Genomic DNA, 15,618 nt, shown 5'->3' with positions numbered 1-15,618 from the left:
TGTGGAGATAAATCTTCAGCTGTGTTGGATTGGTGGAGAATGTTGAAGGCGATGAGCTCAGTTTGTGAAGCCTGGTTGTTCGAGAGAGAAAGAGTCAAACGAGCCGCAGCACTGAAGCTTGGTGGAGAGAGCACACAGTCACATCCCCCTGCAGCCCTGACACATGGGACGTCCATGTTATTTTATGTGTTCATGAGCTGCATTGTTTATTTCATGTAAATATGAAACAAATGCTAAATAAAACATTTGTATTGAGTTGTGCCACTAAATCACTTTTTCTTCTGAAGCTTTATTTCTCAAACAGCTGATTTGAAAGACCAGAGGCTTCGGGGCTTGGGGGGGTGCGTGGAGGAGGTCTTAGGGGGACTGAGGGGCGAGGAGGGATCTGTCAGGGAGCAGGAGGGTTTGGTGGTTGATTCTGCAGACCCACATGTGTTTGAGTAAAATAAATGTGTGGGATTATTGGCTTTAAAATGTTGATTGTGGCACTTTTAATAAGGAAGTATAATATAATATATGAGGAAGTTTAAGCTGAGTCACATCAGGATCTGTGCTGATCATAAGCAGAAAAATCTGCCCATGTGGTGAGAGAGTCGCAGTGATTCTTTCTCCCCACGCGGGGTTAAAAAGGCTGGGAGAAGGGGAGCGGCTCCCTTCCTGTTCTGGACTCAACACGATGTTCAGCTCTCATTTCTTCCCACGAACACTTTTCCTCCTTCAACTTCACTTTGACCACTTTAAAGAGGACGACTCGACGAGGACGCAGCGGAAGACTTTCACTTCCTCCATCGCAGGAAGACAACACTCAGTGTTCTTCAGTCAGAGGAGAAATGAAAGTCAACTCGCTCGGGAACAAATTCACTCCTGTGACCAGAGTGATCATCACACCAAACAGTCTTCTCTCGGGTCCTCGCCTGCTGGCGGCTGAGTGATCCCGTGCAGCTGCTTCAGCACAGATTCAACCTGAGAAAATAAAATCACTCCGACTCTGACTGGAAAAAAAAAGCTGAACTTCATTTTCAGCCACTTTTGCAATCCTCTGTGGTAACTTCCTCTGTTCTCAAACTGGATGCTTCTTTTAGCCACCTCAGCTGAACGTCACGCACACACACGTCCTCGCCCTGCTCTAATGAAAGTCCCCGCTGTGCTTCTCTTATAATCCGTGTGTTGCAATCTGCGGATGACACCACGCCATGCCTCCGTGAGTATAAAAGCTGGTGCATCAGGAAGTCGAGCTTCATCTGCAGCATGGAATCGTCGATGGACCACATGACCGACCGCGTGTCCTTCACTCAGACCAACCCGCTGTTTGACATGTCGCTGAGCAGGAGCGATCTCTACAGCTTCCAGCCTGAGGGTGAGTCCACGCCATCCTCCTCACACAGCAACAGATCAGCGACCTTGAAGGAGACGTACGAGGTCAGACTGACCTCTGACCTGAAACCCTTTAGGGACTCTCACCTGAGCAGGTGAGCTCTGCTGCACCTTCCCGTGACACAGCAGGCGTTCTCTTTAATATAATGTAACTGGAATAATCTCTCAGCGGCGCCCCCTATGGATGGCTTTTTGTACCGCCTGTAACACAGACCTTGATCAGAGGTCAGAGGTCAGATTTTACTGGAACAAATGGAGTTTTATTCTACCTGCTCTGAGTGAAATGTGCGTTTACTCGTGTGGTCGGATGAAGGCTGGGTGACTGTCAGAGCTCTGCAGGAAACCTTGATGTAAAACTCTGAACTGGTCGTGTGTGTAACAGAGGTGTTTTTATAGTAAGATCTGGGGGGTGTTTGTGGGGGTGTTTGTGGGGGTGTTTGTGGGGGGGGGGATCATGGAGACAGACAGAGAGACCAAAGATGGGAGGCCGAGGAGAGGCGGAGTTAGAGGAGGGTGTTTCCCCTGAAGGTCCTGAGTCAGCTGTCAGCGGGAGGAAATGTGTGTGTGTGTGTGTGTGTGTGTGTGTGTGTGTGTGTGTGTGTGTGTTTGTGTGTGTTCACTGTGAAAGAAACTCAAGTTATGATCAAGTCTTTTCGTCCTCTTCATTCCCAGACACATGCAGCGCTTAGCGGAGCTGACAGTGATGCTCGTCTTTGTTTCCTCCCGTCAGTGCAAACGTGCACGAATGTTTGTATTTTTATTGATTTGCTTTTATTGGACAGACAGACGGTGGATTGAGTCTGAATCAGTGACAGAGAGAGGGCGGGATTCAAACCTGCTTGGAGGACTAAAGCCTCCGACATGCAGCCTGAACACGAACCACTAGGCAGCCGGCACTCCAACATGAGAGCGTTTTAATCCACCGCTAAGGTTTAAAGTTTGAGCCTCTAACCTGCATGGGGCCCCTCTAACCTGCATGGGGCCCCTCTAACCTGCATGGGGCCCCTCTAACCTGCATGGGCCCCTCTAACCTGCATGGGGCCCCTCTAACCTGCATGGGCCCCTCTAACCTGCATGGGCCCCTCTAACCTGCATGGGCCCCTCTAACCTGCATGGGGCCCCTCTAACCTGCATGGGCCCCTCTAACCTGCATGGGCCCCCCTAACCTGCATGGGGCCCCTCTAACCTGCATGGGCCCCTCTAACCTGCATGGGCCCCTCTAACCTGCATGGGCCCCTCTAACCTGCATGGGGCCCCTCTAACCTGCATGGGCCCCTCTAACCTGCATGGGGCCTCTCGAACCTGCATGGGCCCCTCTAACCTGCATGGGCCCCTTTAACCTGCATGGGCCCCCCTAACCTGCATGGGGCCCCTCTAACCTGCATGGGCCCCTCTAACCTGCATGGGGCCTCTCGAACCTGCATGGGGCCCCTCTAACCTGCATGGGCCCCTCTAACCTGCATGGGCCCCTCTAACCTGCATGGGCCCCTCTAACCTGCATGGGGCCCCTCTAACCTGCATGGGCCCCTCTAACCTGCATGGGCCCCTCTAACCTGCATGGGGCCCCTCTAACCTGCATGGGGCCCCTCTAACCTGCATGGGGCCTCTAACCTGCATGGGGCCCCTCTAACCTGCATGGGGCCTCTAACCTGCATGGGCCCCCCTAACTTGCATGGGCCCCCCTAACCTGCATGGGCCCCTCTAACCTGCATGGGGCCCTCTAACCTGCATGGGCCCCTCTAACCTGCATGGGGCCCCTTTAACCTGCATGGGGCCTCTAACCTGCATGGGGCCTTCTAACCTGCATGGGGCCCCTCTAACCTGCATGGGGCCCCTCTAACCTGCATGCTGCGGTTCTGGTCGGTCTTGGTGGTTTTCACTGTGAACCCTGAGTATATAAAAAGGCAGCAGTGACCACTAGGTGGCAGCAGAGTGACAGCAGAGTCTCTGAAGGACTGAATTCAAAGGTCTGATCTGAAGTTTCACAGCAGGCTCTTTAATGAGTCCTGATTAAGAGGTTTCACTGACAGGCTGTAAAGTGAACAACATGAGGAGGAGAGTTTATTCTCCCCTCAGAACAGAACCAGGACATGTGACATGTTGCAGTCTCTCCTGTGATTGGCCCGTTTGCATGCTCACACACGAAGGTTTTGAGAAAGTTTACACGCTTACAAGAAGCTCCTGAGTTTTTACATGCTAACGAGATGCTAGCTGACCTGATGGACAGGCGGGGACACGACGCTCACAGCTTCACGGGGACAGAAGCCGACCTCCATCATGAAGACTTTAATTGGACTTTTCTGCAGACAAACCGAGCGAGCGTCTGCGTGCAGCCTCAGGATTTACGTCTGTGATTGATGGCTGACATTTTCCTCTGCTGGTCCAAACGTCGGCCGCTCCGAGCGGGGAAACAGCAGCTGATACAAACGCTGTGAGAGAGCGAGGAGATCAGCTGCTCCCTCTCGTCCCCTGAAATGACTTTCACCGAGAAGTTTGCACTTCACATGTTGACTTGTTGTTTGTGTTTCAGACCTGAAGGCTGCGCGGCCCCGCAGACGCTGGTGCTTTTATTTCATCATCATTTACCTGATCCTGCAGACCGGCCTCAACGCGTTCCTCATTTATAAAGGTACGGCTGCACACGCATCAGGAGAAGTCCCCACCCGACCGGAACCACATGTAACCCTGCCCTCTGTCTCCCAGTCTTCACTCTGGAGTCCTCGCTCTCTAAGCCTCGGGTAGAGAAGCAGACGTCCAATCACATCCCTCAGGACGGAGATTTAGGCGACAACTTCCAGACTCTGCTTCGCAACAACAGCCAAGAAACCAAGAACCTGAAGGCCAACGTGTCGGCCCTGCAGATCCAGGTCAGTCCTTCAGAGTCCAGTCCGTCCCCACCGAGGTGTCCGTGCGTACTTAAAGATGTAGAAGAAGAATCGGAGCTTCAGTTTGACGGCCTGGAAGCCTTTGAATGTTTTACTTCAAACCTCATGTTCATGTTTAACGTCACCGTTTGTCTTTTTGCCGCCGTTGCCGTGGCAACAGGTGAACGGGCTGTGCGGGGAGAAGGGTCAGCTGCACCGACTCGCCTCGGACCTGAACCTGCTCAACACCAGCACGCTCAAGCTGGAGGGCAGAGTGAGCAGCATCAGCCTCGGACCAGGTACCAGGGACATCTGTCAGGCTGGGGGGGGGGGGGAGAGTGAGGGGGGGACGTCACCTTCTGAAGAGTCTGTGTTTTTATCTTCAGGTCCTCCTGGTCCAGCCGGGTCGCGGGGGCCTTCGGGGGAGAAGGGACCCAAAGGTGAGCCGAAGATACGTGTTGAGTTTAAGGGAACGTTGTGGTGGAACCCTGTCAACGACCGCAGCGTTACTATGGAGAGCAGACGGTTGCTAGGGGAGGGGCTTCACCTGACGTGGACTCAGATGAAGCGTTTGTGCGAGGAGAAGAAAAGTGCTGCACGTTAGATTTCACTGTTTTAAACGTTAAACACGGAGTGAGGACGAGCCGCAGGCAGCAACAGCAGCTGTATGACAAGTTGAAGGTTTTTAAAGAGTTGGAAGAAAGACGGCGGTGCTCGCGGGGCCACGGGGCCTCGCGGTGCACGGGGCCTCGCGGGGCACGGGGCCTCGCGGGGCACGGGGCCTCGCGGTGCACGGGGCCTCGCGGTGCACGGGGCCTCGCGGTGCACGGGGCCTCGCGGTGCACGGGGCCTCGCGGGGCACGGGGCCTCGCGGGGCCAGGAGCGATAGCTTAAAGGTGCACGCGTGCAGCAGGAGACATTAGCTTTCAGCTGCAGGTCCGGTGATGATCCCGCCGTTGATGACCTGTCATCTCCTGTCACTCGGCTGATGAGAAGCAGCTGATGGATGAGCTGCAGACATTATTTCACATCGCAACTTAGTCAATGCTGCTGACATTTCCTGAGTGAGATCTCTATCAGGGCTGCAGCACACAGATCACCTGAAGGCAGATGTTAGCCGATAGATCACCCCCCCTCCGCCCCCCCCCCCCCCCCCCGTCTGACACAGGCGACTCCAGGATATTTAAATCTGACCAACTCACCCAAACGGTGGCTGGCGAGGACGGCGTGAACACGGCTCCTGTTTGTTCACTTTTTTCCACCGTCATCACGTCTTTGGAACGGCGTGACATCGGCGTCCCAGTCTGTGAATTAACATGTAGCAGCGTTGTTGAAGAACATCCCATGCAGGAGCTTCACATACACACACAATCAGACATGCACACACACACACACACACACACACACACACACACACACACACACACACACACACACACAGTGCGTCACGCCTCCTGTTTGCTTTGTTCCAGGTGACAGTGGTGCTGCTGGACCCAAAGGGGGCGCGGGACCCAAAGGAGAGCGAGGAGATGCTGGTAGGTGTCCTATGGATCAGTCAAATGTTTCCATTCAAACATCTTCACTGATTGTTGCACATCACCTCAGACATCCTTCGTCTTTTAGATGTAACGGGTCGTTTCTTGTCGCGTGTTTGTCGTTGTCATGGAAACAAAGACATAAAGAAGCGTGAGCTGCTGCTGAAACGCTGTCGTTGCCTCATGTAGATTATACTCGGACACATCAGCTGGTTCCTCGGGTCGGTTTGACCCGGTCGTCATGACTACGGTCAAGTACGAGTACGCTTTCATGGAGGGGAGGGGACAGCAGAGAGAGTCACTCCCGTGGTTCCTCGTCCTCCACGTCATCTCGTGTTATTGTTTTGATAGAGAGCCCCCTGGTGGTGGAATCTACGTACTGTGCGTTTAAATCCTTTAATTATGACTGAAGTTACCTCTGACAGGAATCCATGTTACGGTTTAAAGAGCGAGCGTGTTAGCTGGCGTCTTTCAGAAGGAACGAGGAAAGAAAAATCCACCAAGACATAAAGTCGACCTCGAGCACCAAACACAAACTGGAGCAGATTCTCACCAGGGGGATTTTTAATCCTCAGATCTCCTCAGATCCTGAGTCAGGACGTATCGACAGCGAGAGAAAAAAAAAACTGAACTAATTCACTTGAAAGTCAAATGCAGCGCCTGAATGTTGCCGAACACATCAGGAGACACTTTACAGGAAACCAACAGGATCTACACCGAGCTGAAAATGTGTTTCTGTGTTTCAGGTCCACCTGGATCCTCCGGTAAGTCCCCGCTGATCTGTTTCCTGTTAGCATGTGTTACAGTGCGCGCAGGCTGCACAGCGGCTTCATGCTATCAGGTCAGAGCCTTCACTCAGCTCCAGGTCACATGTCAGGGCCCAATCATCATTTTTATTAAGTACAGCATGCTAGCTGAGTCTTATGTGTTTGTAGCTTCAGTGTCACTTCTGGTCAAGCAGCCAATCAAATGAAGTAGGAGGCTCCCTTCCCTCCTCGTCTATAAGAGAGGTTCTCCTTATTTGAGTCCTTCTTCCCAACTTATTTTATTTTATTTAAGTTTGGCCAGACAATCAGATGAAAACATGTAATCATGTACACGCAGTGAGCATGGATCAACATGGAGGTTCAAATAGATCACAATCCAAACACTGCTTTTCCCCTTCATGGTCACGGGGGGGCTGGATGCGATCTCACTGGTCATTGGGCGGGTCAAGAGGCGGGGCTACATCCTGGACCGCCTCATTAAGACCAAATAAAACAGAAGAAGTTATTTATGCTTCACATGCAGACTCCCTGGTTTCACATCATGTTGCAGATTCAGTAAAAAACCCCAAATGATCCGATTTAAATCCTGGATAAAATCATGTATCAGCAGATATTTCAGTTTCTCTTCCCTTTTTTGACTTCTGGTTATATTGCTGAAACGTGACCATCACATGTGATGAGCTGAATCATTTCACCAGCACGCTCCAAAGAGACATTCAGCTTTAACTAAACTAACCTCTGACTGAGAGTGAAGGTGGAACACGCTGATGTTCCCTCTGCACACCTGAGTGTAAATAAAGTGTGTGCAAGTGTGACATCCTGCAGTTCCTGGAGTGTCCACTAGAGGCTGGCTGCAGTACCCGCAGTGTCCACTAGAGGCTGGCTGCAGCAGCACAGGAAGTCACATACACACCCATTCAAACAGCCTGTTTTTACAGCAGACATGAACATGTTTACAGCCTGCTTCAAAAAACCAAATAGGTGTGATTAGCTCATGTCTCCATCCACACACACTGTACGGGGGGAATGTTTTGATGACTCAGCAGTTTTGATTGGATGAAGGATCAGAGTTATTCACAATAAGGCGTGTAGCTGAGCTGATTGACAGGTGGGCGCCGTGTGACGGTTTGTCAGGAGGCTTCAAACCCGCCTCAGCTCTCAGCCTGTCGTTAGCTTGACTCAAAGTTAGCCTGAGACAGCATTTCCAGCACGGAGACCGCCATCCATGGGACTCCAGCGCCCCCTGCAGGAACACACGGGGGACTCCAGCGCCCCCTGCAGGAACACACGGGGGACTCCAGCGCCCCCTGCAGGGACACACGGGGGACTCCAGTCAGACTTTGTCTGTTAATATCATCAGTTAATGACCTTGTGTGGTGCTAGCCCACATGTAGCTAGCAGGATTACAAACTCTACATGAAGAAACTCTTAACAGCATGACCCCAAAATTACACGGTCATAACTTGTTGTGCTTGTTTTGCCTCCCGGGATTCAAGGAAGCCAAGGACCGGGTGCAAAGGGAGAGAAAGGAGACGCCGGGGTCCAAGGTAAGGGTCCGATCAAGAGTTGCACGCGCATCCTGAAAAATGATTGTTCATTTCTAACATCATCAGTCGTTTGTTTTCCAGGCCCGAAAGGTGACATGGGGGAAGCAGGTCATGCAGGTACGTTAGAAATGTTCAAACTCACACAGCAGCCACTCTCTACCAACCTGACGTTTAGATGTAGAAACATAAAAAACATCTATGAGCAACTGGAACAACATTTGAAGGTGAAAATCTGTGGGGACAAGGAGCCACAGTCAAACAACAAACCTGTTAGCTTCAGCTTAAAGCGACAGGTGTTGTCCTGATCATTTTCCTTCAGTGACTTTGATTGACAAACTTTGGTTAGCTGGACATGGAGAGTTAGCGCTGTCAGACGGGGGCCCTTAGGGAGGTGTCCCACTCTGCACATTGAGTCACTGCTGTGTTTTAATGTCTGTGTTTGATACCTTACATTTGTTCATTTGTTCTGCACTTCCAGGAATCCCCGGGGTTCCTGGAATCAAGGGAGACAAGGGAGACAGCGGACATGATGGTGCACGAGGAATGACAGGTCAGCTTCAGATCGATAAATCCTTAAATATATAAATATAAATCTTATAAACTAGCATTGTCATAGTTAACTGAAGGAACAGCTTTATTTTGGTTTGAGAGACGACTGCTGAAGTGCGCCCTCTACTGGACATCAGCTGCACATCACATATTTCAAAATATGAAAAGCCAAACAACGTTATCAAACACAGCTGTTCTGTTCAGGATCTGACCTTACTGTGGATTTGATTAACTCTTTGTTGTTGTCCAGCGTCTGACATCATCTTTTGTTTTTCTCTTCAGGTCCAATGGGACCTCCTGGTTTCAATGGCACTCAGGGTACGTCATTTGATCTCTGCATGAGAGCTGAGTTTAAACAGATGACTTGTTTACTGTTCATGCAAGCTGCCTGTTTAAAGATGTCTTTGACCTACAGGTCCTCCTGGACCAGCGGGCCCTAAAGGGGAGGGAGGAGAGCAAGAGTGTAAGTCTGCAGAGCACTGACAGCACAGCAACAACATGAGAGCTTAGTAACATCTGAAGCGATGGTTACATATATCAAAGGACCAATCAGAGAGCTGCTCTCTTCCTCTGTGGTCAGACAGCCAATCAGAGAGCTGCTCTCTTCCTGTGTGATCATGAAGGAAACCTGCTGTGTTGAAGCTTCTCTTCAACAATGCAGCAGCCAGTATGTCCTCCTTCTAACTTTAGATTCTGCTCCTGAATGCTCTGGATCTGATTGGACCAGAGAAGGTAGGCGGGGCTTTGAAGGCCGTTTTGGACGCCCCTGGGTTTGCCAGATATGAGAGCAGTTATCAGGTGAACAGGTGTTGCAGCGATGGAAGCGGGCAGTGGAACTGCTTCAGATAGAAGTGATTGTACCCGAGCTAAAAAGCCTCTGCATGTTTCTAATAAGCTCCAGCAGCAGAAAGCTGCTCAAACTAGGATCAATGTTGGAGATGAAACATGGAGAGAGGTTAGAACGCAGAAAGCTTTACAGACCCATGCAGAGCTGGCTAAACACTGAAGCTACAGTGTCCACCACATGCAGAGCTGGCTAAACACTGAAGCTACAGTGTCCACAACATGCAGAGCTGGCTAAACACTGAAGCTACAGTGTCCACCACATGCAGAGCTGGCTAAACACTGAAGCTACAGTGTCCACCACATGCAGACCTGTGTGAGAGGAGGGGGGAGACAGCTCTCTGTGATGATTAGAGTTTAGACTGCAGTACTCATTTTAAACACTAGGGGGCGGAGCTACAGACTGCTCCTTTAAGGTCATCATATTTTTGATCACTGGTATCTTAGAGTCAAACTAAGAGCAGACTTTAAAACAGATGGATCTTTGTGTCACCACAGTGAAAGTGCGTCTCGTACCCGGGACACGCCGGGGGCGCTTGGAGGTGAAGTACAACGGCGTGTGGGGCACAGTGTGTGACGACAACTTCGACTCCACGGAGGGAATGGTGGTCTGTAAGATGCTGGGCTTCCAAAGTGTTACTACCACCTTCACTGCCAGCCCAGGTAAGGAAGCAGCTGACCCCTCACTTCCTGTCTTGTGGTTGTAACTAACATGGGTCAGCTCTGCAGTGTTCATCATCATGTCTGACCTCTGAACCCTGTGCAGGCACGGGGAAGATCTGGCTGGACGACCTGCACTGCATCGGAACAGAAGGCGATATCTTTGCGTGTCCTCACGCTGGAGTCGGCATCAGCAACTGCCAGCACAGCGAGGACGTCGGCGTGCAGTGTGTTTAAGCACGAGTGAAGAGAAAGAAAGTGACGTTCTGTCGTGATCGTTTGGATAACATGCAGGGAGAAAACGACCGACAGGAATCAGAAAAAGATCTCAGATTTAGTCATCTGACTGCAGGGAGGAGAACAGTACTGATGCTAATTATACCCACAGCTGGATCTCATTTCATATTCATAAAACATGGAATATAAAATTCATTTTATTGCTAAACACATTAGCTTTAATGACAGCGCACTATAAACAGGATCATGCTGATTTAACTTTGTGCTATCAGACTCTGCAGCATCTCTGCTCTTTGTTATACAGAGCTGCAGCCGTCTGCCTCTGTAGCTCAAATCATCATCTGTCGCTCGAGCCTCATCAATCCCCCCCCCACCTCCCCCCACCTCCCCCTCAGCGACACACACACACGTCCACACAACATCACAATACTCTGCAGCGGTCAGCAGAGATGAGGAGGTCATACTGAAGGACTGGAGAGGAGCTGAGGAAATGTTTCTGACACAGCTGGCACGCCACGTTTTTATTCTGACGCCTCGGGGAGAAAAACTGTGGATCAGGGGAGGAGGAGGAGGAGGAGGAGGAGGAGGTGGCTCCTCCTCTGTTCTTCACAGGCATGACGGAGGTTATAATATATATATAGTCTTGAATACAACATTTTGCAACTTCATCCTGCATCCATCACTCTTTGAAAAACTAATCATTTGTTGAAATCCTGATTGATCCCTCAGTAGTGACACCTGCAGGCCGGAGGTCATTCAGCAGTCTGTGTTAACACGTGATTAATCTATAGACTTTATTTTTTTTAGCACAAACTGATCATGTGACTTCATATGCAAATGAACCCGGAGCGTCCTCCGCCTTGATTAAAAGTTGACCAGGTTGTCTTCTGGCTCCCTGTCGGTTTTGTTTCTGTATTTCTAAATGAAGATTTGAATCTGGTGTTTGTCTGATCATTTTTTTTAAGAAGTTGCCGCAGGAGGCGTTTGAGATCAGAGATGAGAATTAAAAAAAAGTGAAATAAAAAATGAGCAGCAGGTTTTAATCATGAGGCGCGGCGCTGACTGATGAGCGAGGACAAATTGGAACGCAGAGCGAGACGTTTAATTTCAGGACGAGGCCGAACGATTGAGACGCTCGCTCTTCGGCTCGGGCGAGGACGGACGTGATTCAGCGCCGATCCGTCTGTCTGTTCTTCCCTTCAGGGGACGTCGACCTGAATCACGCCGCCATCATCATCATCACTCCCTGTTTAAGGCACCTCGCCGCCTGTCTCTCCGTATGCAGAGAACGAGCAGGCGAGAGGAATTACAACTACAAAGTGCTGATTAGAATTCAGCCCCCCCCCCCCCGCTCAGGGTGAGAGCTGGAAATAATCATGAGGGGGGGTCTCTCTCTCTCTCTGTCGTTCATTAGCCAGAACAACCCCGGGTCAGCCGAGCTCGCCCCCTGGCCCCCCCGGACCACCGCTTGCATTTGAGGGCTGACGTGGATGAATAAATGATGGCAGAGAAGGGGGGGGGGGGGGGAGTGGGTAATGAGGGTGCCCCCGCTGTCCTCCTCACCTGCGTGAACCTCGTCAGTACGGCTGCAGACTCCTTTAAGAGGAGATATTCATGAGCCATTACTGCACACGCTCCGACTCCCCCCGGTGACCCCGGAGCTGCCTGTACTCTCACACAGGTGTGTGCAGGGATGATTGACAGGAGGCGGGTCTCAAACATAAACATTAATGCAGCCCGAGCGCTCAGAGCTTACACACATCCACGTGTGCACAAATCTTCGTTTATGCAGCCGTGTGGTGAAGTCGTGCACAGACCCTGACCTGCAGTCTGCTCAGCTTCAGGCCTGTCACTGTTATCTGTCGTGTTTCACAATCTGCTGATTCTGTCCCTCCAACCACGAGACAGTTTATCATCACACGGCAAAAAACAAAACATGACAGACGAGAGTCCAGTAACTTCAGGACGAGTGCTGCAGAAGACCCCATGTGACGTAAGATGAATTAACAGCTTGATCTTCGCAGAGCCGTGACACCTGTGTCGTGTGACGTGAAGTGAATGATGAACGCCAAAGACCCGTGTCCACACAGCGGACCGGTCCGGTCCGGTCCGGATCAGTACGGTTTGGTTCAGTAAAGTCTGATCCTGTTTGTGTCTCCACAGCCAAACGTGCCATATTTGGTAGGCGGCGTGTAAGCCGGATGTCGGTAGCAGCGCCAGCTACGTAATAGCATCACATGTTAGCAGCTAATCGCTAACAGCTAATCGCTAACAGCTAATCGCTAACAGCTAATCGCTAACAGCTAACCGCTAACAGCTAATCGCTAACCGCTAACCGCTAACAAATTCATCAATTAACAAAAATCCCCAATTTGTCATCATGAACGACAGTCAAGGCCACATCTTGGGCGTCTCACGACGTCCCACTGCGCTGTGCTTCATCAGCTCTGTCGACCAATGAGAGCGTAGAAACCAGCACAATGGCGAAGTGAAAGAGGAGCGATGAAGATGGCGCTGCGAGGTGGAAGGACGAGACAGAGAAGTTGGTCAGGTCTCTTTGTGTTCACAGTCCCCCCTTCGCTGCTTCATCTAGCCCCGCCCCCTTTTCCTTCCAACGCCAACGTGTTGGTCAAGTCATGTGACCATAATAAGAGGCTCATTTACTGAGTTCACTTGAAGGTGTTTCGTGTCTCTCCGTCTGAATCAGTCACTCAGCGATCGCTCCTGGCTGCGTTCACACGTCGCTGATGGTCGTCGGGTTTCAGCACGAGACGTCTGAAAATCAAGCTCTTAAGCTCTTGTCGCTTTTACATTCCTCGTTCTGCTCGTTCACACCTGTGCAGAGAAGAAGAGCAGCTCTCTCACCTTCCAGTACAGCTGGCTGTCAGAGCTCCGAGGGAGGAGGCGGCGGCACAGCGGCGTGTCGCTGACAAAGTGGCGGCCGTGGGAGCGAGGCCAGCTGGACGGTCCTGCAGCGCCGCAGCGTGGCCTCGAAGACGAGTCATCGATCATCCTCCGGCTCCAGCTGAGGGCCTGCTGGTGGAGACAGGCTGAGCCGCTAAACCCATCAGGCGCTGGCGTCCCTGCACGCCAAAGGACGGGAGGGTGTGTGTCAAGGGCAGCCATTTTCTTTAGTTGGTCACTGCAGAGACAAAACAGAATACAGTCGCTTTGATTTTTAAAAAGGTATAAAACACCATGGAGTGGATGTTAGCGTATCACAGAGTCTCTAAAACAGGACGTCTGAGCCGGTGTGAGCGGGCGGAGTCACATGACTGTCACATGGGAGTCTGCATGTGGCCGCGTATCAGACAAAGAAGGATCCAGAGGAGACAGGAGCAGGTGAAATCATCGCTCGAAAAAGACAGCACACGCCGAGGCTAACAGCTGGTCGTCCTGGTGAAGGTGTGAGAGCGAGTCGGAGGTGTCAGAGAGAGAGAGAGAGAGAGAGAGAGAGAGAGAGAGAGGAGGGAACAGAGGTGTCAGGTGACGACGAGGCCGACAGGAAGTGAGAAGGAGACAAAGGAGGCAGATCCAGTCTCTGCAGATCACATGGTGCCACACAGCCGGTTACAGAACGCACACACACACACACACACACACACACACACACGGGGTGTTTAAAGGAGCTTCTTTCAGTGTCAACATTACATAACAGTTCATTAACAGCATTATGTTGGCGTCTCGCTCGCTCAGCAGCAGCAGAGAGAGAGAGAGAGACGTCTTTAACCCTCCGGGATCCAAACATCACAGACGGGCTGAAACACTCTCTCGCTCTCTTTCCTCTTCTCACTTTATCGTCACATTGAGTTAGTTTAATGAAGCTCGTTTAACCGTGGGGACAATAACACAAAAACACCCTCCGGACCGTCAGGCGGGCGCTGTGGAGGCCGGGCGGTCAGGAGGCCGGGCGGTCCGGAGGCCGGGCGGTCAGGAGGCCGGGCGGTCAGGAGGCCGGCGGTCAGGTGGCCGGCGGTCCGGAGGCCGGGCGGTCAGGAGGCCGGGCGGTCAGGAGGCCGGGCGGTCAGGAGGCCGGGCGGTCAGGAGGCCGGCGGTCAGGTGGCCGGCGGTCCGGAGGCCGGGCGGTCAGGAGGCCGGGCGGTCAGGAGGCCGGGCGGTCAGGAGGCCGGGCGGTCAAGAGGCCGGGCGGTCAGGTGGCCGGCGGTCCGGAGGCCGGGCGGTCAGGAGGCCGGGCGGTCAGGAGGCCGGCGGTCTGGAGGCCGGGCAGTCAGGAGGCCGGGCGGTCAGGTGGCCGGCGGTCCGGAGGCCGGGCGGTCAGGAGGCCGGCGGTCAGGTGGCCGGCGGTCCGGAGGCCGGGCGGTCAGGAGGCCGGGCGGTCAGGAGGCCGGGCGGTCAGGAGGCCGGGCGGTCAAGAGGCCGGCGGTCAGGTGGCCGGCGGTCCGGAGGCCGGGCGGTCAGGAGGCCGGGCGGTCAGGAGGCCGGGCGGTCTGGAGGCCGGCGGTCTGGAGGCCAGGCGGTCCAGAGGCTTGACACATGTCCAGGTGTTTGTTACTGTCTCTTTAAGGTGTAAATTAATAATATTACTAATATTGGTTGTAACTGTGGTTTGCACCTTTACGACACTCGATGGCGTCTTGCTTTTTTTTTTTTTAACTTGAAGTTAGTTTGGAGCGGCTTTCCTTCCTCTCAGCTCGTGTTGACCCCGTCGCTCAGCGGTCCAGTTTGAAAGCGGACTCCTGTGTTTGTGCACTTTTGGCTAACTTGGCCGTGTGCAACGAAAACACCAAGTCGCACGGATCCAGACGGTGACAGCATGCCCGGTCCTCTCAGGCTGCTGCATGCTCACACAGCTCAAACTATGGACTCACTGTTGCATTTCTCCACCATCAACAAAAAGCTTCACGTTTGTTTAAAGTCCTCAAACTGTCCCTTTAAGTTCCACGCAGACAGAATCATAACTCGAGTGCGAGCGTTTTAAAAAAGGCTCGTGTCAGCGTTAAAACGTGGTCGATCATTTTCAGGCCAATTAGGAAACCTCCAACAGGTTGGAGTCTCCGCCTCCTCTGCAGCCTCTGACCCAGAGTCCGCTCCGAGTCCTGGTCTGAACCGGCCCACTAATCAAACTGCTATCTGCTGCTCATTAGAGGCGCTCATCTGCCATGCGGCGTGCAGCTGCTAACCTTTGAGAGCGGCCCTGCGGGAGGCGTGCGCTCTCATTTGTATACAATGCATGTGAATGACGGTGTTAAAGGGCAGCCGCGCGGCGCTCGGCGCCGGGGAG

At 52.3% G+C, this 15,618-nt stretch overlaps 1 protein-coding gene across 1 annotated transcript; it reads left to right on the top strand.

Annotated features, from left to right (window-relative positions):
- Positions 1 to 698: 698 nt before the first annotated feature.
- On the top strand, positions 699 to 11,316 carry marco (macrophage receptor with collagenous structure). The gene is made up of 14 exons (XM_079373285.1): positions 699 to 1,357; positions 3,905 to 4,003; positions 4,078 to 4,241; positions 4,420 to 4,537; positions 4,625 to 4,678; positions 5,711 to 5,773; positions 6,520 to 6,537; positions 8,037 to 8,087; positions 8,169 to 8,204; positions 8,566 to 8,637; positions 8,919 to 8,954; positions 9,052 to 9,099; positions 9,978 to 10,142; positions 10,246 to 11,316. The coding sequence occupies exons 1-14, from the start codon at positions 1,249 to 1,251 to the stop codon at positions 10,374 to 10,376; spliced, it is 1,164 nt and encodes a 387-aa protein (XP_079229411.1). The 5' UTR covers positions 699 to 1,248; the 3' UTR covers positions 10,377 to 11,316.
- The last annotated feature ends 4,302 nt before the right edge of the window (positions 11,317 to 15,618 follow it).

Source organism: Symphodus melops (assembly GCF_947650265.1).
Source record: "Symphodus melops genome assembly, contig: scaffold_406, whole genome shotgun sequence".
NCBI classification, from domain to species: Eukaryota; Metazoa; Chordata; class Actinopteri; order Labriformes; family Labridae; genus Symphodus; species Symphodus melops.
This window is presented reverse-complemented; position numbering and strand designations above follow the sequence as displayed.